The following is a 19,478-nucleotide window of genomic DNA, read 5'->3' on the forward strand; positions in this document are numbered from 1 at the left end:
CTGAAGAAATGGAAAACTGAAGTAGTTCTGGTTGCTATGGAAATTAAAAGTAAACAAGTAACATCTAGGAGGAGAAATCATTGTTCAGTGCTGGGGAGTTGGGGGAGGGCAGATTAAGGCTAACCCTGAAGTTACAAGTGTTGACTCCTACTTGGGAAGAGGACTTGATATTTGCAACAATGTTTGTGCTTTCTGGGAGAGAAGCCTGGAAAGCGAGGTTATCTGTATTTTACCTGCAATAAAATTAGCCCGTGTTGAGAGTTGTTATTGAGTGTAAAGTATGAGACATGGAAAACATGTACTCATAACTGTGTTTCCCATATACACACATATAGAATATAAGTATGCCAGGAAAAGGTAATTAATATCAAATATAATTGTCCACTTACTCTGTACCAGATCCAATTATTTGCCTCTCAAAAACACATTACGTCCTTACGTCATTAGTGAGAGTAGATTTGGCCCTTGTAACTAGTACACAAATGAATCGGTTTCTTGCTTATATAACAACTCAGAGTATATAAAAATGGAATATGGCAAGTCTCCAGGGCTGATAGAATCTTTGCTATCATCAACCTGAGCTTTAAAATAGACCCTGGATTATCAACATCCCAACTAGCTGGAAAAGTGAAGAGCGTGGAGGGACCCAGAAGAGGTATTTTTGGTTCTGTTTGGAAGGGTCACATGTCATTTCCACTCATTTTCCATTTTCAAAAACTTAATCCCATTGTCAGAACATGCCGCAAGAGATGCTGATAAATACAATCTAGTAGTATGTCCAGGTAGAAAGGAGATAGCTTGCACTTTCTGCTCCAGTTACAAGGAACATTGTACAAACCCAACTCCTCCTGATAGAAACACAATAAGTGAACCATATTATGCTCTCCATGAAAATGGAGGCTATGTGTGTTCACTAAACGTGTCTTGTCTATACTCTTCTTGTTTGTTTAATGGATGGATAAATTCGCAAACACCAATCATGGGCCACATCTTTATTATTTTTGTGTGATTTCTCAGCAAGTACTAACGTAGAAGAAGTTCTACAGCATGAACAAAGCGCCGTGGCCTCAACTTCAGGCCAGACAGAAAAGGACTCTTCTTCCTCTTCAGAATGCTTCAGCACCTCCTCCCAAGAAAAGCTCGCTGGTGCTGGTAAGGAGAGTTTATTGAATAAAATGGAATCTAGGTAGAAGCCAGAGATGAACTGAGTGATTCTGATCATCAGTTGATGAAAGGCTGACCAAAACAGAAAGAAACTCCAACTGTATCTCTGTCTTCTTCTCTGACCAGTGGTAGAAATCATCAGTTGCAAGGGAAAAATACTTAAAAGGAGTGGAGTAATCCCAAAAAGATCAGCAGAGAGCAGTGTTTTATTTGAGGAAATGGTGGGAGAGGGTCTGGGTATGAGAATTTTACCAGAGAAACATGGAAGGGTAGGTCAGTATCAACCAGCAAAAGCACATATGTTATCCCGGTGCAGACTCTCTCTGCACTCCTTATTCTCATCATTCATTTCCTTATAATTTCCATATGCACCTCAATTCTCTATGCCATGTTTTTGTTCCTGCTACACAAACACAGATAATTTTTCTGACTTCTAAAACCCAAGCTTAGTTATCCCTGTTTTTAAATGTCATAGAAGCATACAATGTATAGTTTTTGTCTGGTTTCTTTCACTCACCATTACATCTGTGAAATTTATCTAATATAACTAATTTAAATATAAATATAGATTATATCTATGCATATGTATTAATATAAATATAGTCTCGAAGTTCATTTATTCTTTCTCTTAAAACCTTTGATTTTTACATCCTCTAATGTTATTTCATTCTTCCCTTATATTTCACAAATATGTCAAGTCTAGTCTCGAAGAGAATATTAAGTCCTATAACAAAATATAAACACTGAAATCCGTAGACATAGGACGCAGAATCTGTACACATGGATATGTGCTAAACTGAAACCCAGAAAGCAGTACATACCATTATCACTTACACAAAATTCATCTCATATTCAGATTCACAAGCACCAAATCAATTACACTTTAAGCCCTAGCTCTGTTTAAACCAACATGTTAGGAACATATAGACACAAAGCACATTGCACCCATCACACCGTTTTGCCACAGTAGGTATGTAATGCACATATCAGACATATCCATAAGAGGCGATGATGATTTTCAGCAATTAACTAATGAGCAACGAGCTTGGTTAGCATGGAAAGAGAGACATTGACATAAAAATAAAGAATGTGTTCTTCAAAAGTTAAGATTTTGTCTCCTTTGAGGCAGTAAATCTCTAGGAGGTAGAATGCAGAGGATAAAAATGTAACAAATATAAAGGAAGGCAAATGGTACTGAAAATTCTAACCAAGATGAATGAATATGAGGACCCATAGTAGAGGATCCAAATAGAAGAATAGGATGCTGAAAGATACCAATTCTCTGCCCAAACTAAAGATTACTGTTCAGAACAAAGTATTTCCATAGAATCAATGGGAAGAATAGGTTAGGGTGAAGAGTATAGGAGGGGGAACAGAATGGAATCAGCTGTTTTTCTGACTTATATTCAATTTTTTAGGAATCTTAAAATCAAGCAAATGTGATCCACCACCTGGCCACTCTTTGGAAGACAATACTGCGGTCCCTGAGGTAAAAGGTGAATCCTCTGAATCAGAATACTTCTGTTATTCCTCCTTGAGTCATCTGTCTTCTACTGGTAAGGGGAAAAGAAAGGCAAGCAAAGTCTGGGAAGATTAGGGCAATGGGAGCCTGAACAGACTGGTAGACACCCAGCTCAGCATCTCTCAGTTAGTGGGAGAAAGAAACACATCAGACCCAGTTATAATCTTATTCTCATCTCTTATTTGGGAATCTGAGTCTCTTGTTCTTGTATCCTCACTAGGAACTGAATACAAACAGTTTTCATGGGGCAGAACGGTTTGCTCAGTGGTTTAGCGCCGCCTTCAACCAGGGGCCTGATCCTGGAGACACAGGATCCAGTGCCATGTCGGGCTCCCTGCGTGGAGCCTGCTTCTCTCTCTGCCAGTCTCTCTCTCTCTCTCTCTCTCTGTCTCTCATGATTAAACGTAAGTAATCTAAAAAAACAAAAACAAAAAGAAAAAAAAACAGTTTTCACTATCAGATGGTAGAGAGAAACTCTGTGCATTCATTTTGGGGAAAATATCATTTATTGAGGGATGTATCCAGAATTGCTGTGATGTCAGTTAAACCTACAAGCGAAGAGTTAATGTAAAATTAAACCAAAGATTGCAGTACTCTAGTAATTTCTCACTGAAGGAATGTAAAAGAGCTCTGAATCGTTAGTCATCCATGTAAAAGAGTCTTATAGGTAATGACTTACTGAACATGAGCTCTCCATGTAAAACTACAAAACTACATTATCTAAAGTAGATTCTGCAAACACAATGAACACTAAATTTAGCTTCAAAGAAAATCATTTAATTAAACAATAGGAATGGTAAATAAGAATGTTTACAGTTATTAAACGAGTAAAAACATAAAGCACTATCAATAAAAAGATTTAGAAAAACAAGTTTTAGAAATGAGAAATAATGTTCTAGAAATCATAAAAAATGTGGATGAGTTAAACATCACATTTGTCAGAGGAAAAGAACATTTGTGACCTGAAGGCTAGAGCCAGGGAATTACTTACAAATATAAATCAGAGTAATCAATACATTGGAAATATGAAAAAAGGATTAAGATAAATGAGGAGAAAATGTGACAGAATGACATATCAAACTAATGCTTGTTTAGAATAAAACAGAGAACGTAAGACAGATAAAGAAGTAATTGCCAAGATGTTTTTTTCAGAACTCTGGAAGATACAAACCCTTAGAATCAGGAAACATTATTAGGGAGCTCATTACAGAAATGGCAAAAATAAATCCCCACTAAACTAAGGACACTAAAGCCAATATTCAGAACCTCAATAACAAAGATGTTAAAGCAACTGGGGAGAAGCACACCGTCTTTCAAAAGAATGGTGATCTGTCAGGCAGTGACCATATCCACAGCAATTATCTAATAACAATATAAGATAATGTGCTGGATGAAAAGAACAGTCACATCATAAAGAAAAGAAGGGTGAAAAAAAGACAGGTTTCAGATAAAAAAGTAGAAAACATAAAAGATAAAAAATTTGAAAACACAGAACGTATTTGGAAAGATGAAATGGAAGCCAGGAACGGAAGGTGAGCTGAGAAGTCTGTGATTGAATGCCAGTAGGTTTTGATGATTTCCACACCCAAACCAGGAATCACTGATTCGCAGATAATCCACCAAACAGATGTAACTGAAGTACTGCATGACAGTCACATACAACATGACTGGGAGCTCAAGTATTCTAAGCTCCTTATTTTGCACAAAGAATGGGTGGCACCATGGACTCAAATAAACAACTCTACACTCAGAAAAGAAAGGAAATCAGGTAAATAGAGCCTGCCCGTTTGTAAAGCCCCTAGTCAGTCCAGAGTATGTGGAGCATTTATTATCATCTACCGAAGGCTTTAACAATTTACCGCAAACAGTGGATTAAGGACAACACAAATGTATTATTCACTTATGGTTCTAGAGGTCAGAAGTCTAAACTACGGCATATGGACCGCTCATCTAATCCCAAATATGTTCCCATCTCAGGGTCCTTAATCTAATAATGTCTGCAAAGTCCCTTGGGCCTTAAAGGTAACATTATGGACTCTGCAGATAGGATATGGGCATCTTCTGATGAAATGCGTGAGACACAGTGACGTATGTATAGTCAGGTAAACAAATACTAAAATATATGGACTGTACACTGTGATGACACAATTTCAAGACACACCGCAGCGACCTCAATAAAGACAATGTACATATATTATATCCAGCTAGCCATGAGCACTTGGGAAAAAGTAAAAATGGTCGAATGCTTCTATTTTGGAGCTTTGGCCAGGAAAGAGACTATACTATCCATGAGTGTCTGACACAGAGTAAGCAATCCAAGTGCACTGAATATATGAAACACTAGATATATCTTTTAATTCTAATTCAATTACAGAAATCTTAAAGAAGCAAAAGGATACACCACAGCCTGGTGAGAGTACCTCACAGGAAGAACACAGTGCCGTTGTCTCAAGTGACCTCCCCTGTGCCTCTGACAATAAGAATACGGGTAAGTCGAGATGTCTGAACTGGAGGTGGGTAGTGGCAAAGGGAGATAGTAAGCATGGCTGAGGGCTCCAGCTGAGCATTTCTATTTACAGACTCATAGATGAGAGATATAAAGTGATCCAAGCCATGTCCAGATGAGAGGATAACACAAGGTCTTTTTTCTCTCCAGGAGATGTTCATTGCATCTATATAAAACAAAGCCTGGAGATTCAAGGGGAATCTCAGAGAGGACAAATATCCATAAGTGCAGGGCCATGTTTGCAAAGGTGGAGACTAAAGAAATGTCAGATCTCTCGGAGAAATCTCTGACAGCTGGTGTGAAATGGGCCAGCAAAGAACAGATAGGGCATCCAAGAAGGAACCAGTAGATTTTGCTTTTTTCTCTAAGAGAGGACTGAACTCCTTAGCATATGTCCTTTCATGGGGGAAGAAGGGGCAGTGATTTGAAAGAGACCCTTCGATTCTTCTCCAACAACCTCCTAACCCTCATGAGCACACAGGAATATTTATTCCATCACACACTCTACTAGTCTTAGCACAAAGTCCTCTCACATTTATCCCTATTGACACTTGTCTCTTCATTTCCCATTCTCTGGTCCCATTTCTTTCTTTTCTTTTTCTTTTCTTTTTTTTTTTTTGTTAAGGATCTTAATCATTTATTCACAAGAAACACATATAGAGAGAGGCAGAGACATAGGCAGAGGGAGGAGCAGGCTCCCTCAGGGGACCCAACGTGGGACTCAATCCGGGAAGCCAGGCTCATGCCCCGAGCCAAAGGCAGGTGCTCAACCACTGAGCCACCCAGGCATCCCTCTGCTCCCATTTCCTTATACTCTCAGACAGACTCATAAATTCAGATCCTCATATCTTGAACCTTCACAACTCATTTTGCAGCATATGTATTCCTCAAGTTTGCCTTCTCTAATGTCATTCCTTAGATACTATCATCTCAAACTCACACAAATAATCTCACTCTTGTAGAACTTCATATTTCACATTAACAGTGAACAAAGCCACACAATCATATAACATCGTGTAAAACTCCTCTGTCCCAAGTTGCTTAGGCCCCTCATGTAATTCCATAATCTAGGACCTCGTGTGAGGTCTTGCCTCTAACCTTGCCTCTATCCTAGCACTTTCACAATCTCAACAGATCTCACAAAATTACACAGGTCCATATCTCTCTCATAAATCAAATAGACAGTACGTCACAACTTGAACCTCAGTAGTACATGACACCCAGATCACTCATACCACCTTTACATATACGGGATTATGCAGTACCATCCGCTAATATATGATGCTCATGCTACCTTTACGTAGAATGGCCATGGCACCCGTACGCCTCCTACGTAAAATTGTTGAAGAAACATGACAGACACGTACACAATCAGACAGTACTCACCGAACACGGTACACATACTACGTCTCTAAAAAATAATCCACCCCCCACTGACTTGTCTCATGCCTATAACATGACCTACCAGATACTCTTCAGTGACCTAAGAGACAAAGTAGGTGCATTTTGTGAAGTTAAATTTGGGTACAAGCTTCAAAAAACTTTTTAAACATAGGAAGAGACTTAATATGTTTGAGTTATTTTATCAGGAACAGAAATTTACCTATTTACTGAGTGTTGAGTTTGGAAATGTAGATTAAGAGGAAGAAAAACTAACTGGCGATTTTCGGGATGTGTTGAAGTTCATGATAGAGGTAAAACCCGATCCCAGAAATATACATATTTTACTAGGAAAACAATCAACAACTTAGAATTTAGCTGTTAATTGGGAAAGTTTAGTGGTAGGCTTATGAGTATGGTAAGTATAGAGGCAAAAGCTGATCAGAACAATGTGTGTGGAACATGAGGAAGATGACACCACTAACTAGGCCAAGTGACAGCTGAACCACTTGGCCAGTCCGTAGCTCCTGACAGTTGAGCTGTGCCCATGCTTGGAAGTGCCGTCTGGAGTCAGCTTTGGGGATCCCCCTGGAGTCTCCAGTCCTGCAGAGCTGTGCAGCAGAGCCCTCAGGTGAGGTCCCTGGAGCACAGGAGCAGATATGTGGAAGAGGAGGCCAACAGATCCCAGTCTGTCATTCTCTCCTGTAAATCCTAACCCTCCCCGGAGGCAGCAGGACCTCGGTATCATAAACCACAGGTGGCAGACTGAAGACCTGTACTGACATACCTGCTCTGCATTTATTCTTGTGGTAAATGGAGTAGTAATAACAAATAATATGGGCACCTTACCATGTGCCAGGCAAGAATTTGAGCCTCTGATCAACTGCAGGAAACAACCTAGGGCTCTCATGCTCTCTTAGGTAACCAGACATTTCATTCCAGCAAATATTTTTAGGTACCTAGATTTTAGACCTTTGGATAGAAGCCAGACTATAATCTTCCTGGGAACAAGTGCTGTGTGTGTTATTATACATGGTATTTCTCGAATGTTTAATGGAGGCAAAGATATCATCTATCTGATTGTCCTTCTCTTTCCCAGAAGTCTTAAACACAGATGAAGACATTCTACTTTCTGGACCCTCTGGGTTGGCCCAAGGCCACAGCCAGAGGGCAGAAGTTTCAGACTCAGAATATATTTCCCGTATCTCTCCTGCAGACAAGCTCTTTGACAGAGGTAATATGGTGGGAGTGGGAGGGGCTGGGGGGAAATCAGGCAGGGAGGTGAGGCAGCATGTTAGCCAAAAATTAGAATTACGAGCCTATGCCCCGCAATGCCATAAAGGACCCCTTCTCACGAGGACTGTCCAAGGTCTGTATTCCTAATTAATAAGCAGAAATGTACCAGGGAGGCATCCCTGTCTTCTTTGGAAGAAGTTCTTAAAAGATCTGAATGAGAAGATAAAATATCTAAGAGAAATGTGGAAATATATTTTCGGAAAGGAAGTTTGGGCCATGACCGTGAAGTCTTAATTTGAACATTTCCAGCACCAGGGTTCCCCGGGAACCTTGAAAATTTATTTTACCTGCATTTGTACATTATATATCTATCTTTTGTAAATATTATATTTATTTTTTTATGAGAGGCACAGAACGAGAGAGAGAGAGACAGGCAGAGGGAGAAGCAGGCTCCATTCAGGGAGCCTGTAGTCGGACTGGATCCTGGGTCTCCAGGATCACACCCCCAGCTGAAGGTGGCGCTAAACCACTGAGCCACTGGGGCTGCCCTCTATCTATCTATCTATCTATCTATCTATCTATCTATCTATCTATCTATCCATCCATCCATCTATCCATCCATACCTCCTCCGTGTGTTTTTAAGGGTTATAGATAGATACCAGATATCAGTACATACGTAGAGAGATACACATGCAGAATTCTTCATAAAATTGCACCCCATGCCCCCTCATTGCACAGTGTCCTATAAGGAAAACCAAGCTGAGAATATCCTACTTTAGTGACTGCATACTGTTTTACAGGCATGGTTCTAAGTGTCCAATACTCTCTACACATGTCCAGAAATCTCACGAGATAATATCATGGTCATTCACTATAAATACAGTTTTACTAATTATTATTTCGTTATATTTAGGAGTAAGTGAAGTTTTAAAAGATAAAGTCACCTGAAAATCGTAGCATTTCAATGAAGAAAGTCACCTTAGTTTCTATGAGAGTTAAGTCTCATGTGTGGTAATGATGTCTAACTAATAATATCCATTCAGTGTAGCTCTTTGAGTTGACACAGACTCCAGAAGATGCCATATCTCAGAGTTTTGTTTTGTTTTTAATCCTTTCCCCAGAATTCTGGAAGAACCAAGAGAATGTGCCTCAGCCTGAGTCATATGTGGTCTCTCCTGGCAGTGAGATTGCAGGAGAAAAGTCTTCTTCCTCAGAATACGTCTGCATCTGCCCTTCTGGTAAGTTTATCCTCGCTAAAGAGGACGGTAAGGGAAATACACAGGTCGCCTCTGAGCAGAGATAGCAGGTACAACTGAGCTGCTCAGCCCAAGCCTGACTTATCTTATTCTCCCCTTGAGAGCAGAAGAGGGCTTCAGGGCAGAGGGACTAGGACTGAAGCCCCTGCAGAGGAACAGAAAGGGAGTGTAGCTTCAGGGGGAGGACCCAGTCACCGTTGTAGCTTCAGGTCAAGTAGAGCACCTCAGTGGTGTGGACATTTCATCACACCCTTCCCCCTCAGAGGTGCATGAACTCATCCTCACCCACACTCCTGCATCTGTGTTCCTTCCTACCAGTTCTGGTCCCATTTCTCCTTCCTTTTCTCCTTGCCTTCCTTCCTCATTCACTTTCCCAGTCTCTGGCATGGCATAGGTACACCCTTGTCCCTTCATTCCCTCACACAGTCAGACTCATCCACTCACACACTAATACCATAAGTCCTTTACAACCCCTTGTACAGATCACCTGTTTTAACTCCCTCACACTAAGCCAAACTGCAGAAAATGGATATACCCTGAGGAGGATGGACTTTCATGTACAGCCTTTCTCATCCACATGCCACTTCACTCATGAAGACTCGGGCACTTCACAGAGCGGCATATTTCAGGAGCTCAGGTCACTTCTGCTGGCATTCTAAGCTACAGTGTCAACAGGAAACAGCATTATTCCCGCACTTGTTCACATGCTCTGTCACACTATGTAACACACATGCACACACTCATTCACTGTCACCTCTGAGTAACATCAGAAACAGTCACCAGGGGTGCCTGCGTGGCTCAGTCATTTGAGCATCCGACTCTTGGTTTCAGCTCGGGTCATGATCTCAAAGTAGTGAGATCCAGCCCCATGTCACACTCCACGCTCAGCAAGGAGTCTGCTTGTCCCTTTCCCTCTACTTCTGCTCATCTCTGTCTCTGTCTCTCTCTTGCACAAATAAATAAATAAATACATTCTTAAAGGAAGCGTTCAACCAGATGTGTCCCAAAACACACATGCAAGTCCACAAGACACACTACACCCACATTCCCGCATAGTTATAGCAGGTACACACCTCAAATAAAACACACCACTCATAGAATGCCGAAATACCACATGTGTACAGACTTCTGCTCCACACATTTGCATGGGAATATTCTCATGGCCACCTTGACACCTCCGGACAGTCACATACAGACTCTATTTGTCTTACGTTTGAAATTCTCTTTCGTAGGAAGCCATCAAAAACACCAAGATGTTTCTCATCCTGGACAATCTGAGCAACATGAGACTTCTTCGCCCTTTCCATATGTCTCATTTCCATTCCATCTGGTCAGTAGTACTCAGCCCTCTGAGCCCTCAGTACAACCACAGAAGGAAAGGCTCATGAAAATTTACTACATGCATGTCCAAATGAAAAGGGGGGTGGCTGTCTTAAGTGATTCAGAGGAAGAGCAGGAGCCTCCCTCAAAGAAGGCAAGACTAGAAGAAATGGCCTTTCCTGAAAAGGTCCATACAGAAGTCACCCCGTCTCATGTGTGTACGAAGGAACTCCTAACTGGCAGTGAGTCCAGCTGGAACAGTGAAGCTCAAGAGGAAAAGGAGGAGGCTGACAGCCCAGCAGAGACTCCAGCTGTGGAGGAATGTTCCAGGGCCAAGACCCCCGAATGGCTTGTGGCCCTGGATAGTGGCTTCAGGTGCATGGGCTGCTGCCGGGTCTTCCCCAGCTTAGAGGCCCTACAGGAACACGTCCAGCATGGGGTCACTGAGGGCTTTAGCTGCCATACTTTCCATCTGGCCTTAGCTTGGCTGAAGAGCAAGAAGAACAGGGCAAAGAAGAGAAGGGGGGAGAATACTGGGAAGAGAACACACCGAGGCCAGAAAGAACATCATTCTGGCATGAACATGTCTTCATGCTAATAAACAGTCTCTCTTCAGCCCCTGAGAGAGAGAAAGTAGAGTAAACTAGACTCTACCAAGGGGCTTTCTTTATCTTCTCTAAACAACCCTCGTACCCACCTCTATTTATACACATCTACCACCCCGCCACTACCAGTGCACCAGCAGCAACAGGAGCAGAGGACCCCTTTCCACTCTATCCACTGCTCTCCCAAGAAGGAGGAGAAGAAGGTGGTTCTCACCATGCGGAACAGCAAGACACTCACATGAAGTCTAAAGAGCATCGTACACCAGCGTATCCTCTCTACCACTACACTGAAAAAAGACTCCCTGGAAGCAGGGACTGCTGGAGGCCACATGGTCAAAGAGGTGAGGGCCCTAGGGCTAGGAGAACACCTCGAGGATGCCTGGGACTCAGGGTTCTGAGAAAAGGTTCATCCACCAGCGATGTCTCCCTGGGTTCTATAATAACTATGATGCATAATTTTCTTCAGAGGAATATATACTTGGGGTGGAATACTTGATGGATGATGAATTAATGAGATTGCTTCCTTCCTATGCCTTTGAGGAGACGGGTAAGGACAAGACTAGTCAAGTAGGGCAGAGAAGCCTGGGCCCATTATTCCTTAGATAAACCAGGTGTCACAGGAGTCTTAGCCCTGGGCCTACCTCCCTTTCAAGGGCAGAGCAGAGATGGACAAGGGTTAGTATGAAGGCTAGTCACAGTCCCACCTTTTTCCTGGGTGAGGGTGAGATCTCAGATGTCATGTGAGTTTCATACCTGGAAGAACCTGCTAGGGAGTTACAACCACTTGAGAGAAACAACCAGAGGACTCCTATTTAATATATCCTAGGAGCCAGTAGTTCTGGCTGCTTCCTTTAAAGTGTCAGATGCAACTGGAGAAGAGAGAAAAAGAAGCTACTCTTCTGCTGTGGACCATTTCTGGCATTTCTGGCTTGCCTTTTTTTTTTTTTCTTTTAGAGCAACCGGGGTTGTTGGGGATGGAGGGGGTGTTGGTGAAGGGAGAGAGAAAATCTTAAGCAGGATCCCCCAGCAAGGAACCTGACACGTGGCTTAGACTCACAACACTGAAATCATGACCTGAGCCAAAATCAAGTCGGATGCTTAATTGAGCCACCCAGGCACCCTGATTTCTGGCAACTTTTAATGTGTTGCTTCCTGGAACATCCCCATATTCTTTTATGAAGTTTCGCAATTCCCATATCTTGTTCTTTATTCTCCCTACAGCTGCGAGTGCCTTATTCTAAGAGGTCAGTAGAGGGGTTAAACGTAGACGAAGTTGCAAAGACGTTGCAAAATGAATGAGAGAGAGTATGGCTTTTTAGTCAATGGGATATAGGAAGGGCTCATCTTCTGGGGTCCAAAAGTCAGTTAGATTGGAGCCTGGGAATTGCCCTGAATCTTTTGAATCATGTAGAGCGAATGAACATTTATCATAAAAATAAGAAAAGCTGCCTTCCTCACTGAATGATCCTCTTCTCTGCTTTGGTTTTCTCACAGCAACACAGACCCATCACCCCAAAGATTTCAAACAACAGTATCCAGCACATTCCTGCAGTCTGATGGGAGTATAGACGTTTTCATGAGTCCCATAGCATCAAGGGAGGACCGGCTAAAGATGGATGTACCTGATCCTCTGCAGCTGCTCCCAGTTACCTGGAGAAATGTGGTGCCCAGCTCTGGAGAAAATATCCACAGAGAGGCGTGAGAAGCCCAAGGAATGCGGGGAATACCAGGCCCTCAGGAGCCCTGAGAGGAAAGAGTCTCTGCTCCTGCTGACTCTCCCCCACCCTGCCAGAGTCAGGCACCTCTGAAAATCCCTGCAATATTGCCTTGTGGGGAAGAGGGCGGTATTGCTAGAGGTGTTAGTACTGTGGAAAACACATTTCTCCTACCTAGAGCTTTCACCAGTGGAGCAGAAGATTGATGACAGCTTGGCAGGATTCGGGGGAGGAGACTGCTAACTTGACAAAGAATCTAGTTTGAGTTCTGCTTGCGGCTTCTCAAATCCCTTGCATTTACTGCAGGTGTGAACACCTGGCTCATAGTCTTACTCTCCAGCCTGGCTATAGATTTTTCACCCCATCTAACTTATTTCCCTCCTCGACATCTTATATCCATGAATATGTGCCTGAAGACTCTGACTATGTGGTAGATTGTAATCCATACCCTTCCTCCCCTGTACTCGCACCCACAAGTTTCTGCCAGTGTAGTCTTCGTTAACAGTTTTACTTATTTTTCTATATCCTTTCCTTTATATGCACATATATCTTTCTCTGTATCATTGTCTAATACGTTCATCTGCCTGGTTATTTGACTGGGGGACAGACATTCTTATTACTGAATGAGGAAAAGCTACTGCACAAATGAAACAAAAGCAAAGAAAATACCCTGCTTGGCTTTTCTGGGCACGTGTATGTTTACAAACAGTTGATATACAGTCATAGGAGAGAGGATGGAACACCCTCATCAGGGACGATCAAATGTGTGTCCACAAGGGTGCCCAAAGTCATAATCCAGTTTTAAGCTTACTAATTTTAGAAACATAAAAAATAAAACAAGTTTTTAAAAGTAAAATTTGCATGTTGAATTATTTGCCTATAACTTACACTTTAATTGTGTATTTTCAAAGATTAATTTTAATTTTTCTTTGTCACTTTGCTTGTCTTCAACTGGAGGGACAGAAACAAAAAAATTAAAATGTTCTTTATAGTTCACAAAACTATATAAGAGAAAGGAAATTAAAATAGTTCAACTTTCAAATGGTGGTCTATCATTTTTAGCTTAGCACTTCTGAAGTCATTAAAGCTTGAAACTGCTGGCTGACTTTTGGGACATATATACGTATATATGTATACATACAAGTGTGTATATATATTTTAATGAACCCCTTTGTTTCTATGATATTTAAAATAATTTTTAGAAAGTTTCAAGTTATTGATGATTTTCTTGAAGCTTTTATTTATTCATGAGACATACAGAGAGGCAGAGACATAGGTAGAGGGAGAAGCAGGTTCTCTGTGGGGAGCCCAATGTGGGACTCATTCCCCTGACATAATCCTATCAATGGGTCCCTTCATCTGCCAGAAACAGGAAGAATGACAGAAGATATCCAACTGCTTCTGTCTACTCAATTGGTTTATTTTAACCTGATCTGTTTGCTGAAGTTTATACAAGTTAAAAAAAACAGAAAATACATGATTTGTTTCTGGCCACAACTGAATTTCAAAGAGATAATAGTCATTTTGTAACTTAGGAAGCCTGTCTTTGATGAGAACAGAGAACTTTTTAAAAGTTCAATAATTTTATTTCATTTAAAAAGAAAAGGGAGTGTCTGGCTGGCTGTCAGTAGAATGTGCAACTTTTGAGCTTGGGCTCCTGAGTTCAAGACCCATGTTGGGTTAGTGATTGCTTAAAACAACAACAAAACAACAAAAGCCTTAAAACAAATATACAATGCCATTTTTTTCTTCTAAGCATTTTATATTGTTCTCATGAGATTTAAGCATTAGATACATTTTTTCCTTCATATTCAAATAAGTCAATACAGAGTATGGATTTTTTAGATTTCTAATCCACCAAACTTAAGTACTTTCATAAGAAAATATAAAAACTATGTCTTTTTGACCACCTAATTATATAAAAATTATTTAAACAATGGCAAGATTACTTATCAATTGATCTTTAAACTTAAAATTTTTATTTAAATGCGATTAACATACAGGGTATTTAAGTTTCAGAGGTAGAATTCAGTTATTCATCAATTGCATACAACCCCCAGTGCTCCTCACATCACATGCCCTCCTTAATGTCCATCATCCAATTACCCATCCCCTCCTGCTCACCGACCCTCCAGCAACCCTCAGTTTGTTTCCTATTAAGTGTCTTATGGCTTGTCTCCCTTTCTGATTTTGTCTTATTTTTCCCTCCCTTCTCCTATAATCCTCGGTTCATTTACCTTGTTTCTTGTTATCAAATACTTTTAAATCAAGTGAAATAAATAGATGTGTGTATTTCAGACTTTAAGAAATAACATATTGCAAATAAGCTGAAGTTTCATTGCTCATTTCATTGCCTCTCATCTCTTCCTCAAACCAAATCACCTTTTTTTTTTTTATTGGAGCTCGATTTGCTGACATATAGCATAACAACCAGTGCTCATCCCGTCAAGTGTCCCCCCTCAGTGCCCGTCACCCAGTCACCCCAACCCCCCACTCACCTCCCCTTCCACTACCTCTTGTTCGTTTCCCAGAATTAGGTGTCTCTCATGTCCTGTCACCCTCTCTGATATTTCCCACTCATTTTCTCTCCTTTCCCCTTTATTTCCTTTCACTATTTTTTTATATTCCCCAAATGAATGAGACCATATAATGTTTGTCCTTCTCCGATTGACTTACTTCACTCAGCATAATACCCTCCAGTTCCATCCACAACCAAGCAAATGGTGGGTATTTGTCGTTTCTTGTTTTTCTTTTTTTTATTTGTCGTTTCTAATGACTAATATTCCATTGTATACATAAACCACATCTTCTTTATCCATTCATCTTTCGATGGACACCGAGGCTCCTTCCACAGGACATTGCTGCTATACTCATTGGGGTGCAGGTGTCCCGGCATTTCACTACATCTGTATCTTTGGGGTACATCAAAAGTGCAATTGCTGGGTCCTAGGGCAGTTCTCTTATTAACTCTTTGTGGAACATCCACACAGTTTTCCAGAGTGGCTGTACCAGTTCACATTCCCACCAACAGTGGAAGAAGGTTCCCCTTTCTCCACATCCTCTCCAACATTTGTTGTTTCCTGTCTTGTTACTTTTTTACCATTCTCACTGGTGTGAGGGGATATCTCATTGTGGTTTTGAATTGTACTTCCCTGATGACAAGTGACGTGGAGCATTTTGTTATGTGCAAAGCATCTCTTCTAAAGAAGTTTACAGCCTTATGTGCATCCGTAGATGACACTACACAGTCTTCTTTTTTTTCACAATCCTAATTGTATTCTATTCAAACCCTTCTAAGTTCTTTTTTTTTTCTCCCCTCAGCTTACGGATACGTACTGCTGTCATCAATGGTCTCTACTATCAGATGCAGGCCTGATTTATCCATTTTGAGTATAGTATGGTAATAAAATGTGGCTAAAATGCTGGGTTCTATTCATGCATTTCTCCATAGTTGGATATTTTATTTCCAATTTTTGCCTATTAAAAATATACAAGAGATAAACCTGCCCATGTATGTTATGAACAAATGCACAATTATGCTTTGAGGGTATACAGCTTAAACTGCTGTTCAATGGAATATATTCATCTCTATCATTGCAAAATGCTGCCAATTTTTTTTTTACTTCTTCTAAGAAATGTAACTAATTTTTGTGTCTGCCAGAGTTGTTAGGATTTCTCTCTTTCATAGCCTTAAAAATTGGTAGCATCGGACTTTCTATTTTGTGAAAAATTGAAGTATCTGAAATAGCTCAGTGTTTGAGAAAAAACCAACCTTAATATATTAATTTATTAGTTTAGCCTTTTGTGATATTTGTGTATTTGGATTACATATAAGAAATACATAACTTATCCCTTTATTGTGTTTGCTCAAAGTCTTATGCTGTAGAACTAGAAATCTCTTCTATAATCTCAATAGAAAAAGGTTGCCCTTCATAGTTATGATTTTCAGGTGAATATAGCCTTTATTTGATGAAATAAGGCATCTTTAATCAAAGGAGCCCTACTTTTCAGAATCTCACATAGCTTTACTCAGCAAAATAAGTAGTCTTACCCACAGAAAAATAAGTTTTGTCCTATTATTACATTAAAGATGAAGAATATTTAGTCTGATTCTAAATACTTAGGAATAATTTGTCACAATGTCAACCTTTCTCATTCATGTCCTACCCATAGCCACTATACCTCTTTTCCTCAAGAGAATGATCGTACATTACAGCATATTCCCCTGCTTTCCTACATCTCTTCTCCAATCTTTCTATTTAAAAGTAGAGCCTGAAAAATCAGAGGATCCACAGGAGGCAAAAGCTGATTGAACAATCATGACAAAGGTTTCAGAATGAGTACCTCCCCTGCCAGAGAATAGTTTTCCTATTTTTGCTCTGCAATACCATTTAATATTCAAAGACGTGACCTTGCAATTGCTATAGCAATTATGGCATTTAAAATACAAATGTAAGGGGTGCCTGGGCGGCTCAGTCAGTTAAACATCCAACTCGTGATTTCAGCTCAGGTTGTGATCTTAGGGTCATGAGATCAAGCCCTGTGTCGGGCTCCTTGCTCAGCATCCACTTGAGATTCTCTTGTTCTCTCCTTGCCCCTCCCCCTTCTTACTCTCTCTCTAAATAAATAAAATCGTCAAAAAAATAAAATACAAAGATAAGATTTTAAAGATGAAGTGTGAATTACAGTGGAATGATTACTTAAGACAGGCTTAAAATCCAATTCCTGTTGCTATCACAAGCTGCTGCATTCACTTTGTGTACATATTTCTCAAGATTCTCCACACAAATAGAGTAAGAGATGTACATAGATATAGATACAGGTTAGAGATACTTACCTTTATTGTGTGCCAAAGAAAAACTGCACTGAATAGATGGTGTTGTTTTTCTGCCTCTTTGAGAGATAAATCTCCTAGACTTTTGCCAGTTTTTCAATCCAGAAACAGCTTTCTCAGGGACTGGGAGCCATCCCTTTGAAATGTAATCAAGAAAGATAGTGTCTGTGTCTCTTAGTCTGTGTGGGAGGGTAGAAGACTAAGTTCATATTAGTGTCACTTAGCAAACAGGAATGGTCTAATCACCCGGACCAATTGCCACTTTGACTACCTATAGCACTTTTCTACTAGCTCACCCCATTGCTTAAAAATTCTCCTGTATTTGTTTCATTGGAGTTGAATTTAATTTCTGTCCAGATGGAATAGTTTGGAATAAAGTTTTGCCTCTCTCAAAGAGGCAGAAAAACAACTTACAATTCCAAGTGTTCTAAAGTAAATGCTTTAAGAAAAGACAAGTCAGGGCCAAGAGTCAGGGAGAAGCCTGTCTAGAGTTTGTTCAAACTGCCAGGTATGGACAGGCTGTCTTGGTGTCAGAAAGGTATAGGACAGTGTCAGGACACTAAGGTTGGCAGTTGATGATACAAGCATTTGCTGAACTTGAGGATGCTATTGTTTTAAAAGTCATATATAGTACACATTCTCCAGCCATATACTCAAAAGAACTGCTGGCAGATACCACTATGTAAAATAGGGACAATCAATTTAAGATTTCTCTGGAATTAACATTTTCCTTCTCTTAATCTCAGTATGTAGATTCATAAGATGATTGATGGCACCTCAGATCTAAACCCCAGAGGTAAAGATCACTTGTAAGGAAACAAGTTTACTTAAACAAAATACAAAAAGATCAAAGGTTTCCTGGGTGGCTCAGTTGGTTAAGTAGCAAACAGATTTGCTAATAGACTTAAAATAATGCTTACTTTCACGTTGAACTTTTTCATTATCGGGGCATCATTTTATTGCACTAATGGCTTACAAAAATAAAATTAATCCACATGTATCTAAATAAGAATGCACTTGCTAGTTTCTGGAAATTTACTTATAGAATTTGTTTTAAGAAAAGATAAACAAGCTGATGTTTATAGAAAGTTTATGGCTTAATTAAATAAAATTTGTAGTAACTAGAAATTAGGTGACATTTATCTTCATTTTGAGTATCAGTTTCATGGAACATTAAATAGATACTGGAAATCAATTATAAATGTGAAGTCTAGATATATATTTGGCAAAGTATATATTACAATCGTGTGGGAGGAAAACAGTAGACCATTTGCATGATGAATGAACTATTTAAAAGTTACAAGATTCGTTCAGGTTGAGAATGTATGTAATAGTTTGGGGAGACTTTCAAATATTTTTAAGAACCTTTATTAAAATCATCAGACATTAGTATCATGCCCGAGTATTTTTGCATCAACCCCAAGTTTGTTTCAACTCTTCAGGTAAGAAAAAATTTGAAACAGTCCCTTGCCATTTCCTTGTATGGGTGAGATAGTCAATTATCAGGATGAGAGCGGGAGTCAAGAAGCTCTTAAAGGACTTTATTTTCTAGGTGTACGAGAACTACAAAGAAATCTTTAATAAAATTTTCCTTGGATTTCTTATGGACCTACCACTTGGAGCATAGCACCTTGCTGGACATTTACCCATGTGGAAGAGAGAAAAAAAATAAAAGACACTGCCACACGACCTAAGTAAATAATGTTTAGATTATGCCAAAGCTACAGTTTTTGCAGTGCAATGTTCTTGTTTACAGCAGCAGCATATGAATCTTTTAAATGTAGTTTCAAAATAAATATTAAATCATATATTTTCCGTAATTAATGCAGGAAAGATGAGGTATAAACCTATCACTTTCTACTAGGAGGTAGAAATAGCAAGGGCAATAAAACCTAGATTTCTTTTATTATTTTTAAATTTTTTTATTGGAGTTCTGTTT

The 19,478-nt window shown here is 39.9% G+C and overlaps 1 protein-coding gene across 6 annotated transcripts in view; it reads left to right on the plus strand.

Annotated features, from left to right (window-relative positions):
- The window catches only part of LOC112650210 (uncharacterized), a 502,480-nt gene that overhangs the window by 67,220 nt on the left and 415,782 nt on the right, over positions 1-19,478 (plus strand). The window contains exons 7-12 of one of the 6 annotated variants that reach the window (XM_049115982.1): positions 2,583-2,720; positions 5,061-5,174; positions 7,672-7,806; positions 8,931-9,047; positions 10,298-11,331; positions 12,485-13,561. The exons of 1 other annotated variant lie outside the window; for it this stretch is intronic. In XM_049115982.1, coding sequence (XP_048971939.1) covers positions 2,583-2,720; positions 5,061-5,174; positions 7,672-7,806; positions 8,931-9,047; positions 10,298-10,983 — 1,190 coding nt within the window. In that variant the 3' untranslated portion in view covers positions 10,984-11,331; positions 12,485-13,561. Of the gene's footprint in view, positions 1-2,582; positions 2,721-5,060; positions 5,175-7,671; positions 7,807-8,930; positions 9,048-10,297; positions 11,332-12,484; positions 13,562-19,478 lie in introns of those variants that run through there. 4 more of the 6 variants (XM_049115987.1, XM_049115984.1, XM_049115986.1 and 1 more) reach the window with 4 other exon arrangements.

The sequence above is a fragment of the Canis lupus genome, chromosome 11, assembly GCF_003254725.2.
Source record: "Canis lupus dingo isolate Sandy chromosome 11, ASM325472v2, whole genome shotgun sequence".
Classification (NCBI taxonomy): domain Eukaryota; kingdom Metazoa; phylum Chordata; class Mammalia; order Carnivora; family Canidae; genus Canis; species Canis lupus.